Raw genomic sequence first — 13,928 nt, forward strand, 5'->3', positions numbered from 1 at the left:
ATGTAATACAGCGAGTCATTAGCCGCCGCTTTGACAGTTTTTAGTTCCCATTTTTAACATTTCGTGGCGCTGCCTGACATAACAACAACAAACTATGAAAAACGCTGGGGTGTCCATCAAATCTGGAGTTCGTCGACCTGTTTCTTTTCAAAAAACATTTCCTTCGCAACTTAACTAGATGGAGCCCGGCCTCGCGGGGCTCCCATTTCTGAGCGGTTTGCCCTTCGGGCATCTGAAGCTATTTTAGATTTAGTGAGACGTCCGTGAAAACATTACACTTTAGGGAAAAAAGCGTAGGTAGGTAAGTAGGTTAGGTTCGTTAGGTTAGGTAGCTTCAGATGCCCGAAGGGCAAACCGCCCAGAAATAGAAGCCCCGCGTTTGCGGGGCTCCGTCTATTTAAGTTGTGAAGGAAATGTAGTGCGGTGGGACCATAGTAAAAATAAATTAAATTGCATACATTGTCAAACTCCAGTTACGTAGGCGACCGAAAGAACTGGTCACTCTACAATCTAAATAGTACTTAGATACGATGCGGCTACACGTAGGCCGCCTTATTGAAGAACGTATCGCAATGACAATCCGGCTAATCGTCGAACCGCCGCATTTCAAAACGCTCCTGTTTTTGAAAACGGCTAGCCGTAATGTAATACGGCGGATTATACGATCGGACTACGACATATTCACTGCGGAGGTCAATTTACTCTATGTTCTGTTCTGTGATGCCGATGAACTGATCAGTCATGTTATAATTCGACACGTCTTGATGAGCACTTGGGAGAGCAGTACGATAGAGCTGATGCTTAACCCTGGCTGTACCTAGCGGAACTCAGGTTTGGTGCAACATAGACACACACTGGGTTGGACATCCGACTCGTCATGATGATAACTTGGTAGAGCAGTACCCAAGATAGCTGATGCTGAACCCTGGCAGTACCTAGTGGAGCTCGGGTTTAATACAACATATGCACACGCTGTTTTGGTCATTGGACTCGTCTTGATGAGCACTTAGGAGAATAGTACCCAAGATAGAGCTGATGCTGAACCCTGGCTGTACCTAGTGGAACTCAGGTTTGGTGCAACATAGGCAAACGCTGTTTTAGTCATCCGACACGTCTTGATGGGCATTTGGGAGAGCAGTACCCAAGATAGAGCTGATGAGCTGATGCTAAATTCTGGCTGTACCTACTGGAACTCAGGTTTGGTGCAACATAGATACACGCTGTTTTGGACATCCAACTCGTCAGAATGAGCACTTGGGAGAGCAATACCCAAGATAGAGCTGATGCTGAACCCTGGCAGTACCTATTGGAAGTCAGGTTTGGTGCAACATAGGCAAACGCTGTTTTGGTCATCCGACTCGATTTTTTTAAGCACTTGGGAGATACCCAAAATAGAGCTGTAGCTGAACCCTGGCAGTATTTAGTGGAACTCAGGTTTGCAATATAGGCACACGATGTTTTGGACATCCGACTCGTCTTGATGAGCACTTAGGAGAGTAGTACCCAAGATAGAGCTGATGCTGAACCCTGGCAGTACCTAGTGGAACTCGGGTTTGGTGCAACATAGACACATGCTGTTTTGGAGATCCGACTCGTCATGATGATCACTTAGTAGAGTAGTATCCAAGGTAGCTGATGCTGAACTCTGGCAGTAGGTACCTAGTAGAGCTCGGGTTTTATACAATATAGGCTCACTCTGTTTTGGTCATCCGACTCGTCTTTTTGAGCACTTAGGAGATACTCACGATATAGCTGTAGCTGAACCCTGGCAGTACTTATTTAATGGAACTCACGTTTGTTGCAACATAGGCACACGCTGTTTTGGTCATCTCACTCGTCTTGATGAGCACTTAAGAGAGCAAATTATACATAGTTTATGTGCGGAGCAGCATGATTACCGCCAGTAGGTGTCCAGACGGGATAGTTTTACGCTCAATTGTGTGGTGTAGACGCATAAATAAATTCAAGGACATTGGCTCACTGACCCAACATTGCCAGAAAAGAAAAGCCAGTTGGCTTCCTTACAAGAAGTACTGGGCGACCGTGTAGGATGTAATAAGGGCTTATGAAATTGTATATTACGTGTGGATGATATTGGCAATTTGATTTTGTCGTCTGGACACGTTTTTAATGGACAAAGTAAAAGTTGTATCAGACAGGCGTACCGGACAGCGACCGAGGGCCAATTAGTAGGTATATTTCTTTCTTGCTCTCACTTATAGCTGCGTCCTTAACGGACTTATTACGTACCCACTCGATTGAACATGGAACAAGCCTCGGACTGGATCAAAGTCGCGGTACGGTACGTTTAGGTAGAAAAACTCCGCGAGCCCTTACAAAGCTCTGCTTTTTGCTAGTAGTATGGACAAAACAAGAAAATTGCGTTTTTGTCGGTGAAATATTGCGACAAAAAAAATTTATTATATAGTTGCTATACAATATATTTTTTGGATGAAATGTAAGGAATCGAATGGCGCCGTTACTTTTATCGTTTTTGGAAGTTAAAAAAAAACTTAAATTTTGAAACTTTCAGGTCCTGTAATTTTGTAATTTTTCAATATTTTATTTTAATATCCACATTATTGTGATAAATTGCTCGTTTGCTATCTATTTTACTAGATTTTGTTATAAAATTCAACATGTGTCATCATCCCTAATGTAGGGATTGGCAGGGTAAGCTATGCTGGCGCCATCTGCTAAATGCTTCGATCGGGCAACCCCATTGTATATAGATAGACCTGTCCGCCGTGCGTGAGCGCGGGCGCGGGCGCGGCGGGCTGCTGCGCGGCGGGGGGAGGCGCGGGCACGCGCGCGCGCAGGCGCCGGCAGTAGCGCAGCACCGCGATGTCACCCCGACCCGCCATTATCTAATAAACAAACAAACATGGTATTTTCAAACATATACATAGAGAATCATACTATCGTTGCCTTACACTAGTACTAACACCCAAAACAAAAGGATGAGTATAGTATTTTTTGTTCCTATTTACTGACAAATTGGTTTGCAACACATATTTTACATACCGACGAATATTACATACCCCGAAATATCCCATTATTTTCTACATACCATTCCCGCGGACAGAAGACAGACGCACAGACACGCTTCCAACGTAGACCGTCCAGCCAGCTCCGCTATACTCTTGCCCCGGACCGTGAGGAGAAGCCTGGTGTAGTGTAATGTGGCGTCTCTGGCGTCCTTATCGCCGGATCCGGCGAAACGGAGGCCGAGCGCGAAGCACGCGCCGGCTACGATGTTGCAGTATGCTTGGCTGAAATAGTTATTTGTACAACAAGAGATCAAAGTTTGATATTTCTTCGAGTGCTTATTTTGAGTCCCGTGCAAGCGAAAGATTCTATACTAGATTCACGAGCGTAGCGAGTGAATCTAATTTAGAATCTTGAGCGTAGTAAGGGACTCAAAAGCGCACGAGATGTAAATAACTTTGATCTCGTGTAGTTCACAAAACTTTTCACCTCAGCAGTGAGAACATATTAGAGAACCCGAAAAATGTATTCCTTCTTCATCACTTACCTCTGTTCATTCATGTTTTCTTAAGATATACCAACAATTAAGTTTTCACCTCAGCAGCTCGAACAAGGGTACTTTGCTACTTAAAAACAGTGAGCAAAATCGCATTTTGCTAATTTTGTCTCACTCAGTGAGCAAAATGCGATTTTGCTCACTGTTTTTAAGTAGCAAACTTACCCTTGTTCGAGCTGCTGAGGTGAAAACAAAATTATACGTATTTATAGATGGTCAAGCAAATCTTGTCAGCAGAAAAAGGCGCGAAATTCAAATTTTCCATGGGACCATATCCCTTCGCGTCTACATTTTTCAAATTTGCCGACCTTTTCTACTGACAAGATCTGCTTGACCAACTAGTCAAACCGCTTTATTCGTGAGAAAATTCTGTTTTGGACATGGAATTTTAATAAAAATGGCTACAGCTTGCGACCCCAAATCTGTAAACGCCAATCTTCATTAATTTGTAATTAAGGGAATGTCTTCTATGTGTGTGATTTGTGTGATGAACACAAATATTTGTTACTGAGTCATGGGTGTTTTTAGGGTTCCGTAGCCAAATGGCAAAAAACGGAACCCTTATAGATTCGTCATGTCTGTCTGTCTGTCCGTCTGTCTGTCCGTCCGTATGTCACAGCCACTTTTCTCCGAAACTATAAGAACTATACTGTTGAAACTTGGTAACTAGATGTATTCTGTGAACCGCATTAAGATTTTCACACAAAAATAGAAAAAAAACAATAAATTTTTGGGGTTCCCCATACTTCGAACTGAAACTCAAAAATTTTTTTTTCATCAAACCCATACGTGTGGGGTATCTATGGATGGATAGGTCTTCAAAAATGATATTGAGGTTTCTAATATCATTTTTTTCTAAACTGAATAGTTTGCGCGAGAGACACTTCCAAAGTGGTAAAATGTGTGTCCCCCCCCCTGTAACTTCTAAAATAAGAGAATGATAAAACTAAAAAAAATATATGATGTACATTACCATGTAAACTTCCACCGAAAATTGGTTTGAACGAGATCTAGTAAGTAGTTTTTTTTTTATACGTCATAAATCGCCTAAATACGGAACCCTTCATGGGCGAGTCCGACTCGCACTTGGCCGCTTTTTTCTATGTATATCGTCGCCTAACACCCATAGTACAAGCTTTGCTCACTTTGATCTGTGTAAGATGTCCCCCTAATATTTATTTATTGTATATATACATTATATTACGGCATTGAACAATGATCTTACTTCATGGCTTCATAGTCGATGTTCTCATCGGTGGGCTTGACGAAGCAGTAAGGCCTGATGGTGGAAGGCACCTGGTTCTCGATCCACTCCTCGCTGGCTTCTATGCTGTCCCACATTATTAGGCCTGGTAACGAAAATTATATTTAAAAAATCCGATCAGCACGTATGGTTACAAATAGTTTGTCAAAGGACTGTCTCATTTCAAACATAGACAGAGAGAATAATTCTCAGAAGAGTATAGTTTTTTTTGTTCTTATTTACTGCCAATTTGGTTTGACCAACTATATTAATATACGTAGGTACATAAATAGAGAAGATATACAGAAAAAAAGGCATTTCTTCTTTTTACCCGTCAATGCCAAAGCCAAAAGGTTTACTGAAGTCGCGTTATACTGAGTTTAAAATATCTATACGTCGACACATCGTTAGCGCGATGTATGAACCGCGTCGTCCTGCACAGCGCCATCTAGCGAACAATGAGTCAACATACCCCTAGCGATGATTCTCAGCATGAGCAGATCGGGGCGTACGAAGTCCAGCAGGTAGGCGGTGGTGGGCGGGGCCAGCCAGCCGGCGATGGCCTCGTTGTTGGAGCGCAGGTAGATGAGGCCGAGGGCCAGCGTGGCGCCGGGTGACGTCACGTCCAAGTTTACACCGAAACGGATGGACGAGCTTTGTTTGAATCTGACAATCACTCTCACTACTTAAAGATTCTACGTCGACACTTCGTTAGCGCGATGTAGGAACCGCGTCGCCCTGCACAGCGCCATCTAGCGGACAATGAGTCAACATACCCCTAGCGATGATTCTCAGCATGAGTAGATCGGGGCGTACGAAGTCGAGCAGGTAGGCAGTGGTGGGCGGGGCCAGCCAGCCGGCGATGGCCTCGTTGTTGGAGCGCAGGTAGATGAGGCCGAGCGCTAGCGTGGCGCCGGGTGACGTCACGTCCAGGTTCACGCCAGACCCGGACCGGATCGACGAGCTTTGTTTGAATTTGTCGCGTTGGGCGCCTGGTAAAAACGATATAGCATGGATTAGCGGCGAAAAAGTGACTGATTTAAACTTTCACCATTTTTTAGGGTTCCGTACCTCAAAAGGAAAAAACGTAACGGGAACGGAAAAAATCACTCGTGCGTCTGTCTGTCCGACCATTCCCCCCTCCCCCTCACCCCACTTTATCTCCAAAAATACTGGGTCTAAAATTTTGAAAAATGCGTTCCAACGAAACCCATACATTAAGTCCGAATCACGCTTGACTGCATATTTCTAATAGGTTTTCCTGTCATCTATAGGTAAAGAACTATTTTTTGATTTTATTTTTCAAAATTATAGACCCTGCAATGTAGTTTCGGAGATAAAGAGGGGGGGGGGGGGGGGATGGTCGGACATGTAAGGGTTCCGTTTTTTCCTTTTGAGCTACGGAACTACATAAAAAGCGAGTGACTAATACTACTCACGCAAGACGTGTAAATCTAGACTGCCAACATACCTGGCTTGCTAACCCTCTCCCCGCCGAGCATGTACGTTCTCAGAGCTGTGGCGTGTTGTGGTTGCGCGTCTTTGCCGGCGCGTACGCAGACTAGCCCTAGGGCTAGACCGGCGGCCAGGGCGTAACCTTCACGTTCGGCGCACGATTCTGGCTCAGGGCCGGGTGGCTTGCCTGCCAATTATTAATTTGAATTAACTAGTAGTTCGCCCCGAACTGAGAACTGGCGGTTCGTCAAAAATATCAATTGAATGCAGTCGTCAAAGGATCGAAAACCGCGCACTTTCATTTGATACCAAACTCGACCATACTTTCTTGCAAATAAAATGACCAGAATAGCAAGACACCTCACAAACAGCTTTTTGGCCTTCTAAGCTCTTCTAGCTCAATAACCCCTTGATCGAGCCTGCTCATAATTTAATGACTAAAATATAATGCCCTCGACTACACGTTTACCCAATTTTATTTAAATTAGAACAAATTTACTTAAGTTATTGTATCTTAAGTATCAAACTATCTTCTGACAGTTCAGCTTAAAAACATCGAAATGCCGGGACGTGCCGCTAGCCAGCCGCGTGTTCAAAGTTGAATGTAAAAACTTCGCTTCGCTTCGCTTGCTCGTTCGATTAATGATTATGGTTATATTATTTGGAATATTTTTAGGAATGGTATCAATCGATCAGGTTTGTTTTGAGCATCAAATGTCTGTATGGGACCCATTGTCTTAAAGCAATACAAAAGTCACAAACGATGGTCAAAGTCTGGCACCCGCACTTTACTGATGAAACGTTTCTAACAAAATGGCAATGCATCGTGACGACACCATGTAATGTTAGAAGCCGTTTCGATGTATGTAAAACAAGGAGATTGCGATTCATTTGAAGATTTTGAAGATAAGTCACATTTTCCGAAAGTGCAATCTAATTTGAACCTTAAATCGAAATGCTAAAGTTGAAATTCTATTGGCACTTATGTGGTCGATAAATCGTACTACTATGCTTGGAAAAGGGTTAAGCATGCATTATACAATTTAATTATCGTGGCTGAAACAGTCTATCGTGGCTGAAACGGTCTCACATTATGAGTTATGAGATGCCTTTATTACTAAACTAATTATATTTTAATTTGAAATAGTAGAATGCTCAAGATTTATAACGTTCTTTTGGAAAGTCAGCCATTCTGTTCGTAAAATCTTCATGCTCATGGTAATCCCAAGAAATTTAAGGAAATAATATGTGGGCGAATATGAACCTCGAATAAATTTAAAAGTGGAAAAATTACTGTCTTGGGTTGTGCTAGGGTCCCCTTGACCCATATGGTGGAAAGATTTGCTGGCTATGGATGAGGTCTTGGTGGCTCAGATGGCAGAGCGCTGGAGTATTGATCCAGAGGCCGTGAGTTCATGTCTCAACCACGATAGTAATTTTTCCACTTTTAAATGTATTCTAAGCTTAATAGCATCGTTCGCAAACGTTTCTGCTTGTTAAAAATTAGAATTTCAACCTTATTTAGTGGAAGATACGTACCAATTCCCATTAACAGCACTTGTGCCAAATGTGCATGTTGGGTTCCTTGGTACACTAGACCCAATCCCAGTAGTGCCGATACTAATATTCCATGTTGTATATCTAATTCCACGTCCAACAACGGTAACAGTGCTTCTAAATGGATGAAGCTATAAAGATGGTCCTTATGTAATGAACATACGTACCAATTTCCATTAACAGCACTTGTGCCAAATGTGCATGTTGGGTTCCTTGGTACACTAGACCCAGTCCTAGTAATGCAGATACTAATATTCCATGTTGTATATCTAATTCCACGTGCAACAAGGGTAACAGTGCTTCTAAATGGATGAAGCTATAAAGATGGTCCTTATGTAATGAAGCATACGTACCAATTTCCATTAACAGCACTTGCGCCAAATGTGCATGTTGGGTTCCTTGGTACACTAGACCCAGTCCTAGTAATGCAGATACTAATATTCCGTGTTGTATATCTAATTCCACGTGCGTTGGAGGCAATAAGGCTTCAAGATGGATGCTCATCATTTTCGTGGCTTGGAGGTCCATGGTACCTGAGAACAAAAAAACCGGCCAAGTGCGAGTCTCACTCGCGCACGGAGGGTTCCGCACCATCAACAACAAATAGAGCAAAGAAATCGTGTTTGTTGTATGGGAGCCCCCCTTAAATATTTATTTTATTTTATTTTTAGTATTTGTTGTTATAGCGGCAACAGAGATACATCATTTGTGAAAATTTCAACTGTCTAGCTATCGCGGTTCATGAGATACAGCCTGGTGACAGACGGACGGACGGACAGCGAAGTCTTAGTAATAGGGTTCCGTTTTTTACCCTTTGGGTACGGAACCCTAAAAATATATCAATTCAATCAACCATGTTTAAATAAATAATTATCTTATCTTTTATTATCATAAACCTGACCTCCTAAGGCCCAGCCATACAGATGAAAAATCCAAAATTTGCTACTGAAATGTTAACCTATAGGATAGGAAATAGAGTTGATTTTGCGTTGTTTGAAAATTGAACGAAACAAAGCAAAAGCGACTCTATTCCAATTGAATAAAAAAAAATTTAAACTGTTTATCTCAGTAAAAAGACATTGTATTACATACTAAACTTAACTACTAATCTTAACTTAAAAAGATTTTTGAGTTAAGGAGTTTTAAAAATAAAATATGGTTTAAATTTCATTGAACTGAAGAAGTACTATAGGTAGGACCTTGGGCCTTAGGAGGCTAAAACTCCAGATAGTCCAGACTAATAGAAAATGTTGGTTGTGTTTTTAAGCTTTTTCAAGCTTTTATATAACTTGCCCTTTTAGGATGTTAGTGTGGGTCAAATCTTGGAAGCTAAATTTGCCCGATTTCCGATTGAGCTGAAATTTTGTAAATCGGATGACAATGCAATATCATGATGACATGGAGCTGATCTGATGATGGAGACAAAGTGGCCATGGGAACTATGTGATAAAACAACGCAAACTAATTGTGTTTGTGGTTGTTAGAATTGTCTCGAGCTGTAGTTGCTTGTGGAAAGAAAAGTACGGTCAGCGATAAAATCTTATACAGTCACCATCAGATTTATCAGAGCGACTAAGGCGCTCACAAATATCTGATCACGCCTCTATTGTTAAGGCGTTAGAGTGCGTGTTCAGATATTTTTGAGCACCTCGGCCGCTTTGATACATCTGATGGCGACTGTACCTAAAATTAAATTCTTGCCAAAAACTTGTTTTGATCTTGAATTATTCCGGTTTAGGTAGAAAATACGAACTCACCTCTATATGTAGCGGCTATGCCTAAAAGCAGTCCCACACTAATCATTTCATTGCAGCGAACAAGGTATTCATACATGTTCATGAAGGGCATATCTTTGAGGTGCCCGTTCAATCCTAACGCCATCAGGAAGCCCGCGTGTTCGGTTGACATTTCCTGTGTGCCCTGTAAAAAAAAGCAAGTATTTATAGTTCTAATGACAATTTTAACACCAACAGTTTGTCAATAAATTGTAATTCTTTATATTAACTTAAATTCTGTCATGTAACATTAACTGTTGTTTAACAACATAAACAATAGTAACTAACTTTAGTAAGGGTGGCATTCCACCTTTCCAATAGGGTATTTGACTGTATTTAAAATAAATTATTTTACACCATGCATGAAATAGCACTAGAATATTAATAGAGAAACGTAAACAGCAGTTATTTTTAGACACACTTTCTATTTTAAAACCCGTATAAGGGTAGGTTATTTGATTGTGGTGACATGCTAGTGATTCATATAAATTCCATAGTAGCAAAATCGTTTTGACAGTTCGAAAAAAGAAACTGATTCGACTAGTAGTCAAATATCCTATTTCATTGTCCAATGTCATAGCGTCTCACTCTCTCACTAAGCAAAATGTGAGACGCAAATTGCAATACACAATGGACAAAGAAATTGGATAGGTGGAATACCACAGTGGCATACTGCTTACCCTAGGTTTATTATACACGACCCAACTAGAGTCGATGCTAGTTCCAGTCATAGGCACCAGTGCTAGGCCGGCCGCGACGCCATTATGGAAGCTCGGCCACAGCAGCGTGTGCGGGCCGGGGTCGGCGCCGGCGATGGTGGCGGCGCGCGGCGGCGGCGCGCGGCCGGACACGCACAGCGCGGGGAGGGTTAGCGGCTCTGTTGGCGCGCAGGGCAGGCTGCGGAGGGTTAACATGCCTCTGGAACAAATACGAGATAAATTTTCAGGTGAATTTCAAAATTTTGAAACTCTCGTTTTAAATTCGAACGAAATAAAAGAAACGCGACTCTGTTCCACTTGAAAATAGTTTTAAACAGGCAATTAATATTATGGGTAATGTTATATTATATAAGGAATGTATACCCTACGAACAAAAACTTAAAGTTGTATCTAACTTAGAACAGAACATAACTCACCAAAGGACTTTGATTCCACCAGAAAACTAAATGACTATCAAATAGGGAATATTACGCAAAACTCGGCGCAGAGGGCGTCACTAGACTAGCACAATCACTATTGTTATATTTGTACTTTTGTGAATGGGTAATTAATAACTCCATCATGAAAAACACAAGACGAAGAATAAAAATTTTGCGAAGTCATAAACTAAACTAAAACACTTCAAACACTGACATAACTGTCACAAAAGACCATAAGTATTTATTGTTACCACAACTATTGCTGCACTCTGGCGGCAGAACATTGCAGTAATACTCCCTATTCAAAATAGATAGAATAGTGTAGGTTTTGGTATTAATTTACCTAGCAACAGGCAGCGCCATAGTCCTTGTGCTGATGGCGAATAGATGCTTCTCCTGTTCTTCGATAAAGTCGTGGCCTGACACTTCTGAGCGCTGCGTCAGGTCGATGGTTACAGGAATCGATAATTGTTGTAGATTGAACAGCCATTCTGTGGATACATTTTCGTTAAAATAAGTGACTTACCTGGCAACAGGCAGCGCCATAGTCCTTGTGCTGATGGCGAATAGATGCCTCTCCTGTTGCTCGATAAAGTCGTGGTCTGACACCACTGGGCGCTGTGTCAGGTCGATGGTTACAGGAATCGATAATTGTAGTAGATTGAACAGCCATTCTGTGGATACATTTTCGTTAAAATAAGTGACTTACCTGGCAACAGACAGCGCCATAGTCCTTGTGCTGATGGCGAATAGATGCCTCTCCTGTTGCTCGATAAAGTCGTGGTCTGACACTTCTGGGCGCTGTGTCAGGTCGATGGTTACAGGAATCGATAATTGTAGTAGATTGAACATCCATTCTGTGGATACATTTTCGTTAAAATAAGTGACTTACCTGGCAATAGGCAGCGCCATAGTCCTTGTGCTGATGGCGAATAGATGCCTCTCCTGTTGCTCGATAAAGTCGTGGTCTGACACTTCTGGGCGCTGTGTCAGGTCGATGGTTACAGGAATCGATAATTGTAGTCGATTGAACAGCCATTCTGTGGATACATTTTCGTTAAAATAAGTGACTTACCTGGCAACAGGCAGCGCCATAGTCCTTGTGCTGATGGCAAATAGATGCCTCTCCTGTTGCTCGATAAAGTTGTGGTCTGACACCTCTGGGCGCTGTGTCAGGTCGATGGTTACAGGAATCGATAATTGTAGTAGATTGAACAGCCATTCTGTAGGTACATTTTCGTTAAAATAAGTGACTTACCTGCTTTGAGTATATAGCCTAAGGAGATGTGATACACGGGCGACCCCCTCCGGCAAAGTACATTGGTCAACTGTTCAAACACGTTATATAAAACTACTTGAAGTCGCTTCACCGCCATTTTGCATCGTTCCGTGTCGCGAGACGTTTCTCTTAAAAAATGGTGACTTGTTCAGTATTATCGTGTAAAAGGTGATCTGATAGCTCAAATTCGCAACAATATTGCGTTTCCTATCGTAAATAAGTATTTATACTAACTATTAAATGTATATTGAAGTACAATCTCCATTTAAAGAAAAAACCGTTGCGATACATAAACGACAGAAAAATGTAAACATGAATACAGTGGTACGGGGACGAATCGGTCTTAAGGGATGTGACAAAGTCAAAAAAGCGACTCAACATTTGAATGATTGAATGAATCATTCATTCATTCAATCACTGCAGTTTGTTTAATATAGCTGATCAAGCAAATAATGTCAGTAAAAAAAGGCGCGAAATTCAAATCTATATATATAAACGTGAAAGACCTGACTGACTGACTTAAATCAACGCCCAGCCCAAACCGCTGGGACTAGAAAGTCCAAATTTGGCAAGTAGGTTCTAAGGAACCTAGACCTTATAAGTAAGGTCTAGGGGTCCACTAAGAAAGGATTTTTCAAAATTCATCCCCTAAAGGGGTGAAATGGGGGTCCAAAATTTAAAAAAAACTCTCCTGCGCGTGCGAAGCCGCGGGCAAAAGCTAGTTTTCTATAAACCCAGAAAACCCGCGGGCGACAGTTCATTCCACAGTTTAGCTGTGCGTGCGGGCTAAGACACAAAGACACATAAATACAGACAACCATACATACAAACAATCATTTTATTGTCTACCTAATATCTTCAATGTACAGAATTTTCACTTTTACAATTTCATAATAAATAGTATAAGACAATTCAGTTCATTCATCAAACTGATTTGACTCATTCTTCAGATGTGACCCATCACTATTATGTTCGTATGGATGCTGCATAGTTATGTGAAAACTCTGTCTGTGTGCGTGTAATTTTTGATGTGTTGAATTTTATTGTAGTGTGCGTTTATCGCAACAGCAAAATCTGTGTCTGTTGAGTTACTTATCTTTTGGTGGTGTGCTGTAGGTGTTTACCTCGCCCCCCGCTTACAGTGGTGAAAAAATTTGTTCGAAGAGTTTACGTTATCACATCTCCTTAGGCTATATACTCAAAGCTTACCTGGCAACAGGCAGCGCCATAGTCCTTGTGCTGATGGCGAATAGATGCCTCTCCTGTTGCTCGATAAAGTCGTGGTCTGACACTTCTGGGCGCTGTGTCAGGTCGATGGTTACAGGAATCGATAATTGTAGTAGATTGAACAGCCATTCTGTGGATTCATTTTCGTTAAAATAAGTGACTTACCTGGCAACAGGCAGCGCCATAGTCCTTGTGCTGATGGCGAATAGATGCCTCTCCTGTTGCTCGATAAAGTCGTGGTCTGACACTTCTGGGCGCTGTGTCAGGTCGATGGTTACAGGAATCGATAATTGTAGTAGATTGAACAGCCATTCTGTGGATTCATTTTCGTTAAAATAAGTGACTTACCTGGCAACAGGCAGCGCCATAGTCCTTGTGCTGATGGCGAATAGATGCCTCTCCTGTTGCTCGATAAAGTCGTGGTCTGACACTTCTGGGCGCTGTGTCAGGTCGATGGTTACAGGAATCGATAATTGTAGTAGATTGAACAGCCATTCTGTGGATTCATTTTCGTTAAAATAAGTGGCTTACCTGGCAACAGGCAGCGCCATAGTCCTTGTGCTGATGGCGAATAGATGCTTCTCCTGTTCTTCGATAAAGTCGTGGTCTGACACTTCTGAGCGCTGCGTCAGGTCGATGGTTACAGGAATCGATAATTGTAGTAGATTGAACAGCCATTCTGTGGATACATTTTCGTTAAAATAAGTGAC

The 13,928-nt window shown here is 41.9% G+C and overlaps 1 protein-coding gene across 1 annotated transcript in view; it reads right to left on the bottom strand.

The window, feature by feature from the left end:
* LOC134653365 (anaphase-promoting complex subunit 1) overlaps positions 1-13,928 on the bottom strand; it is a 38,959-nt gene that overhangs the window by 11,650 nt on the left and 13,381 nt on the right. Inside the window, exons 13-20 of the mRNA XM_063508702.1 lie at positions 10,255-10,492; positions 9,557-9,719; positions 8,153-8,332; positions 6,259-6,429; positions 5,564-5,779; positions 4,770-4,893; positions 3,071-3,272; positions 2,739-2,867 (exon numbers count right to left, since the gene is read on the bottom strand). Of these exons, the coding sequence (XP_063364772.1) occupies positions 2,739-2,867; positions 3,071-3,272; positions 4,770-4,893; positions 5,564-5,779; positions 6,259-6,429; positions 8,153-8,332; positions 9,557-9,719; positions 10,255-10,492 (1,423 nt within the window). The remainder of the gene's footprint in view (positions 1-2,738; positions 2,868-3,070; positions 3,273-4,769; positions 4,894-5,563; positions 5,780-6,258; positions 6,430-8,152; positions 8,333-9,556; positions 9,720-10,254; positions 10,493-13,928) is intronic.

The sequence above is a fragment of the Cydia amplana genome, chromosome 13 (genome assembly GCF_948474715.1).
Source record: "Cydia amplana chromosome 13, ilCydAmpl1.1, whole genome shotgun sequence".
Classification (NCBI taxonomy): domain Eukaryota; kingdom Metazoa; phylum Arthropoda; class Insecta; order Lepidoptera; family Tortricidae; genus Cydia; species Cydia amplana.